At 33.0% G+C, this 6,618-nt stretch overlaps 1 protein-coding gene across 1 annotated transcript in view; it reads right to left on the bottom strand.

Moving 5' to 3' along the window:
- Positions 1–670: 670 nt before the first annotated feature.
- LOC136034551 (uncharacterized) overlaps positions 671–6,618 on the bottom strand; it is a 31,354-nt gene continuing 25,406 nt past the window's right edge. The window contains exons 4-5 of the mRNA XM_065715785.1: positions 4,316–4,444; positions 671–1,063 (exon numbers count right to left, since the gene is read on the bottom strand). Coding sequence (XP_065571857.1) covers positions 986–1,063; positions 4,316–4,444 — 207 coding nt within the window. The 3' untranslated portion in view covers positions 671–985. The remainder of the gene's footprint in view (positions 1,064–4,315; positions 4,445–6,618) is intronic.

Here is a 6,618-nt window from a genome sequence, read left to right as displayed (position 1 = left end):
AAGTTGTTTTTCATTACATACTTGGTCAAACAGCAGTACTCATGCTGTAATTCATTTATTTTGTTTTGCACCATGATACTCTGCACCATGATACTCTTGCATCATGCTTGCACCACCAAACTTTGCACCATGATACTCTGTTGCCATCTGTAGTTATTTGGACAAATTTGAACATTAAAAGCATATAATATGATACTATATCTTTATAAAAATGTAGTTTTCTTCCCTTCATTAAGTGGTATTATTTCTATCAGTAGTTATTCTGTTTTGTTTTTTCTTTTTTTCAGTTCAAGTTCAATTTTCCGTGGTTGTTCTTTGTAGTCACAGGGCCATAGCACAAATGTGAGCTTCACGAAGCAATGGCATACTGAATTTATGATATATTTATTTATTATGAATAAATTTAAGTTAAATGTACTTAATTGAAAATTCTATAGCCATGGAGTCTCAAACGACAGTAGAATATCAAGACACGATCCAGCTTATCAAGACTACCTCAAGAAAGTTCAATTTTTGCCGCTAGAACTAGTTAATTCGGTTCTATATAAGATTTTTGTATAAAATATAACCTAAGATTGTTGTATAAGATATAACCTAAGAATGTTGTGTAAGATATAACCTAAGATTGTTGTATAAACTTTCAACGGTTAATTTAAAAACATGAATAAAACTGAGTAAATAAACGTTTATTGACTTAAAATGAAGAAACAATAGGGGAAATAAAATGAAAAACAAATAATTAAATAAATGAATCAATTAATTAAAAAAAAACAATAAATAAATTCAATAAATTAAGAAGCACATAATCAAGTAACCAGAGGAGTCTCAACCAAATATTTGAGACATTCCAAGATTTTTTTTTTCAAGTACCATGAAGCTTGAAGTAAAAAAGTGGTACATATGCACTGGATAAAATTTACTTCGATCAAAGTAAAAAACTTAATGAAAACCATTTTGCAGGATAAAATTTAGTGTTCCAAACCTTCTAGGCAGCGTTGTATTCTGTTCTATACGCCGTTACAAAATCGAGGAGATACAAAACGCCATTGACCAATAGAAGAGCCTGTAAATAATGTATTTATTTAAAAGTGAACAAACCTCTAAACGATTAATAGAATTTGTCTCTTTCTGTTTCTCCCCCACTATATCACTTCCCTCTCTATTTCTCTGTCTTCCTTTCTACTTCTTGACACATCTCCTTTTTTCACTTCTTTTTTCCTCTCTCTCTCACACATTCAGAAATTTGCAATTTTAAGGCTTTTTATTAGTTCTACATAAATACTACATCATTATTTTTTTGCCTTGCTCAGTATTAAATTAAAGGCTATAAACTTTATTTTCGTAAATAAATGAGGGTCTATCTAACTATAAAAGCAAGTTATGTGGCACATGTTTTTGACTATAGGAAATAACGCTAAATATTTTATTTTCCGGAAAGTAAATGTGTCATGCTTGAAAGGAATTGGACAAATAGAAGTTCTAATGTACTAATTAGGCTATTTTTACGATTAAAGTAAGAAAAATATTAGATTAAAAAATTAAGAAAATATCAAACACAGTTTGGACTCTTAAGCTATCTTAGCTGTAGAGTGACAAACCCTTGTTTTTGTCTTTATTTTTTCATAAAGCTAAATATGCTGTCTGGCTGTTAAAATGTTTGCTTAAAAAAAAAAAAATTAAATGTGACTTCAAAACCTGAAAATAATCTAAAATCTTTATTTATTGGTATCAAAACAATAATCTAAGAAATCTGCTGTAAAAAAAGAAAATCTGGAATCTTTTTTTATTGATGTCAACCCTGTACTTTCTTAATTTGTTCAAGTGATTCAGTTATTTGATTTGTAAGAGAAATACCAAGTTTATTTGAATCTTTAAGCTTGAAACCTGAATCGGTAAATTACCACTGTTAAATTTTAAAGTAAGCTGGCCCTTTTTTTGTATCGAAAATTAGATTTATAGCTTTTAGCATCTATATAAAGTCTAAGAATACTCTAAGAAGTCTAAAATATTGTTATAAATATTTCGATATAAACACTGTCAAAGGTGGTGATATAATTACCAATTTGTTTCAGTTGGAATGTATTTCTAAGACTGAAAAAAAATCCTTCTTTTTAATATGTCTTCTTAATCAGACCTTGTAAGTTTCTTGGGTTGTACTGTTCAGTCAGACTTACAAATGAAAATTGTCATTTTAAGTTTGACCTTTTGCCTTTTACTTTACCGATTATCTTTAAGGGCAGGACATACGCAACTTTTTTCGACAAAAATTTCAGCAGCTCAGTGGGCAAACGAGAGCGGTGCGAAAACAGTGCACTCTGCGTGAAATTTTCAAAACTAAACATTATGGACACCAATAGTCAACTGCTGTCAACTGCTGGACACCAATAGTCAACTGCTGTCAACTGCTGGACACCAATAGTCAACTGCTGTCAACTGCTGGACACCAATAGTCAACTGCTGTCAACTGCTGGACACCAATAGTCAACTGCTGTCAACTGCTGGACACCAATAGTCAACTGCTGTCAACTGCTGGACATCAATAGTCAACTGCTGGACACCAATAGTCAACTGCTGTCAACTGCTGGACACCAATAGTCAACTGCTGTCAACTGCTGGACACCAATAGTCAACTGCTGTCATCTGCTGTACATCAATAGTCAACTGCTGGACACCAATAGTCAACTGCTGTCAACTGCTGGACACCAATAGTCAACTGCTGTCAACTGCTGGACACCAATAGTCAACTGCTGTCAACTGCTGGACACCAATAGTAAACTGCTGTTTATCAATAGCTGCGTTACTAATCTCGACTTAGTCTTTGATTCTGCTGAAGAGTAGGATATGATTGAGGATTAAAACAGCTCAGGAAGAACATCCACCAAAGAAAAGAGCATGCATTAGGCCATCTTGGATGGTAAGTCAATATTGGCAGTATATGGGAAGTCTATAGAGTTGTTGTAGCTTATGCTTTGTTTTCTTCTTTCTTTTACTTTTTTGGATGATCATGATGAAATTTAGTGACGTTTTTGTAAATTGGCACCGAAAATTTTCAATCTTGAATCGCTGCCGTTTTCTTTGCAATTCGGTTCCGATTTGGCAATCGGTGCCGTAAAAGTTAAGCGTGACCAGCCCTTTAGTCATTTTGCCTTATTTACCAAGCACAAAGTATACACCATCTACGGTTACAGCTTACGGAAATTTTTGTTGCCGACACCTTTTCTGTGGCAAAACCTAACTTTAGTTGATTATCTGACGTTTGTGAAATTTAATGATTCAACAAAAAATCTAAAATATTTTAGAATTAAAATGTTATTTTAAAAATACTATAATATTATGAAAAATTAAAAAATAACTTTTTTAATTAAAATATCTGAGAAAATACTCCTATGGAAGAGTAGATTTTTAATTGATCTTTACATTACATTGAGCTAACCAAGCCAATCTGCTACTTCAATTACCTAGGGTATCAAAATAATATTTTTTGTCTCTTTTGACCCATCTTAGGTCTGTTCCGACTTGAGAACTACAATTCTCTAAGGTCTTACGTTTGGTTGTTTCAAAACTAGGAAGTTTCTAAGGCAGAGTTATGTTTTCGTCAGAGGTGCCACGTTGAACAGTTGAAATGGATAGGTGCAGCTACTTAGTTGAACAATAAGCATTAAACCAAATTTAATTAATAAAAAGAACTAGTATAAACGTGTTTAATTTAAGGAGAGCATAAGGTATAATCAAATTAAATATAATCAAATTAAAATAAATTAATTAATCTATGCACCTCTAAGTGGCGGTGAAAAGCTGGTTTTAACTATGTCAAAAATTATGAAGAGTAACCAAATCAAAATTATTTAATTGATTAATTTAATTGATTAACTGATTAATAATTCAATAAATCAAATTAAAAAAATGATCAAATTAAAAATAATTATTCAAAATTATTTAAAATTAAAAATCATAAAATATCAGTCAAATTAAAAACTTATTCAAACCAAGGTCAAATTATTGTCTACTAAAATTCAAAGAGGCATACACCTCTGTAAAGTGTACTCTGTGCAAATTTCGAAAAGTTTGACTATCTTTACAAAAAAAAATGTTCTATCTAATTTCGATTCCCCGAAATTCGATGTTGTCAGTTAACCACGTACCAGTAGCCACTAAAAGCTGTCTTAGTTTTTCTTTAATTTTTCCGAAAACAGCAAATAACTGAAGCTAGTTTATCGATAAATGAGGATATAAAAACGCCAATAAAATGGTAGTAGTGAAATGGTTGCAAGCCGATAACATGGTATTAACTACATAGATTAAGAAAAGCACTTACTCCAAATGTTTTCCCAACTCCTGCATAAGCTTGATGGATAGGATATATGTAATCCGATGTATAATATTGAAGAACAAGAGCACCACTCACGAAGAACATAATCATTGCAACAAAGTTGTACAGCAACTCCTGAAATCAAAGAAGTTTATTAAATAAAACTCTACGTGTAAACAATTAAACAATCCAACCAAAAAGTCATTATACAAATGCTACGGGCATTGGAAAAAATCCCTGAAACAGGCACTGAAACTTTCTATTCCAAACGAATAATCTTTCAAAAATCAAAACGCCCGTAAGTGCGTGTCATTTTTATCGAATCTGTAACAATGCGTACTTCTTTTTCTTTATGAATTCCAAAAATATAAAGCTCTATAGGTGGCACAGCTTCCAATTTCTAAGCTAGCCCCTTCGTCCCGTCTGTCTGTAAAGGGGTCATGTGCCCCTAAGGATTCAGGATTTATGGAAAGCTTTTAATTATTTTAGTTTTTAATCTTCATTTCTACAGCAGACTCATCACCGGAGAACAGAGCTTTTTTTGCAGAAGATATTGTGATTCACAACTTTGTTGTTCTTTCTCTTGGTTGGAAATTTCATTCGAATATTCCAATCGAGCTCTATAGTCATTTTAATGGCTCATTTATGTGGCAGCAAAAAGCAGTAAACTTCCACATGTGTCCTAACTGGGGAGATACAAGGGAGAGGATCTACATCAATATTTGAGATATAAGTAATTATTTTGTTAGCTTATATCAATTACAGACCCTTAACAAGATTGCCTATAACAGCATATAGCAATACTTAACAATTAGAAAAGATATCAGGTAGTATTTTGAACACCTAGATTAAATTCTGCAAATATTCGGCAACGCTGCAAGCCCTGAGCGTAGGTGATCTGACTTTGAAAAGACAGTGTAGCCTTAATAGAAAACTGATCGATTTTCTCACTCCTGATCCAAAATCAAAGGCACAGATATCAAGGAATGAATTAGCAGTGCAGTGGCGTAGCTAGGGACAGACAGGATCTCTAAGGGGGTCCCATACTGATTGATAAATTTTGTTTCGTCTGGTAGTGATGGTGAGGAGAGCGGGGGGGCACAAAGCCAGCATTTTTTCGGAGCGCTGAAAACCCTAGCTACGTCTCTGTTGTAGTGTTGTATATCCTCTATTAATTTTTCGGGCAATCATTATGTTGAAGTTTCAACTAAGCACAAGTCAGGCACGGAAGCAGAAAATTGGAAAGGAATTCTCAACAGCGGACTTTGGCCGCTCAGTAGCGACGTTCTTGGCTCTTTCGCATAAGTTTAAGTTCTCACTAAACACATATCCGCTTACGCGTCGACGTTTTACCCTCCCAAACAGGATTAAAACTGATTTTGGGGTCAAACATTAGAATATATTTATTTTCAAGCAAAGCAAAATACAATTGGCAAAAAATATCAGGAATGTAGCTTAAACCAAAATCACATTAAGAGCAAAGGGGCTAAGAAGTCACACAAGGTAAAATGGTATTAAGTTTAGAGAATGTGGATCTAATCACACGTTGACATTTTCAAGGCTCAAATAAAAACAAACAGGTTTTCACGTCGATTGTCGGACCAAATTATGCTCAAATCAAAATATCATCATACAGTGTAGACTTCAATTTATTCCCCCCCCCCTAATGTGCAAATATATTGCCCAAATTATTTATTTCCCTTGATTTCGTCAGCCTCGCTTCTTTGTCACTAAGTAGTGCTTTTAGGAATTATATAAGTAAGTATTTTAGAATTTTTTGAAGCTGTTTTAGGAATTATATAGTGTTCTCTTTTGAGTAGGCATAACTGTAGATTAATACCTTAGTCTTAAAGATTAAAATAAACACTAATTAATTGACTTCTATTGCCTACTAAGTCTATATCTTTGTACCTTTAGCCAGAGTTTTCTTGCAGATTGGGAAATTGTTGTTGTTTCTTTTTATCTTTTCTACCTCGATAAGTTAACTTTACACTTGAAAGATAAATTACAACTCGATAAATTACGAATAGCATACATAATTGGTACTCTAATCGTGCATAATTTTGATTTTGTCCGCAGATGTCACTATAATGTAGTCTGGGCGATTTCTGGCTTATTGTCTTTGATAACTATCTCCAATCAAAGTGAAAATATACTAGGTCAAAAATTGTCGTTTTCTGTACGGTATTAGTTTAATGGACAGCAAGGACGTATCCTGGGGATACTAAATTTTGCCCCCCCCCCGTCAAATTTTTTGGGTCAGATATTAAAAATTTAACAAAAATGTATCTAAACAAGTTCTTAATACA

The sequence above is a fragment of the Artemia franciscana genome, chromosome 13 (genome assembly GCF_032884065.1).
Source record: "Artemia franciscana chromosome 13, ASM3288406v1, whole genome shotgun sequence".
Lineage (NCBI taxonomy): Eukaryota > Metazoa > Arthropoda > Branchiopoda > Anostraca > Artemiidae > Artemia > Artemia franciscana.
This window is presented reverse-complemented; position numbering and strand designations above follow the sequence as displayed.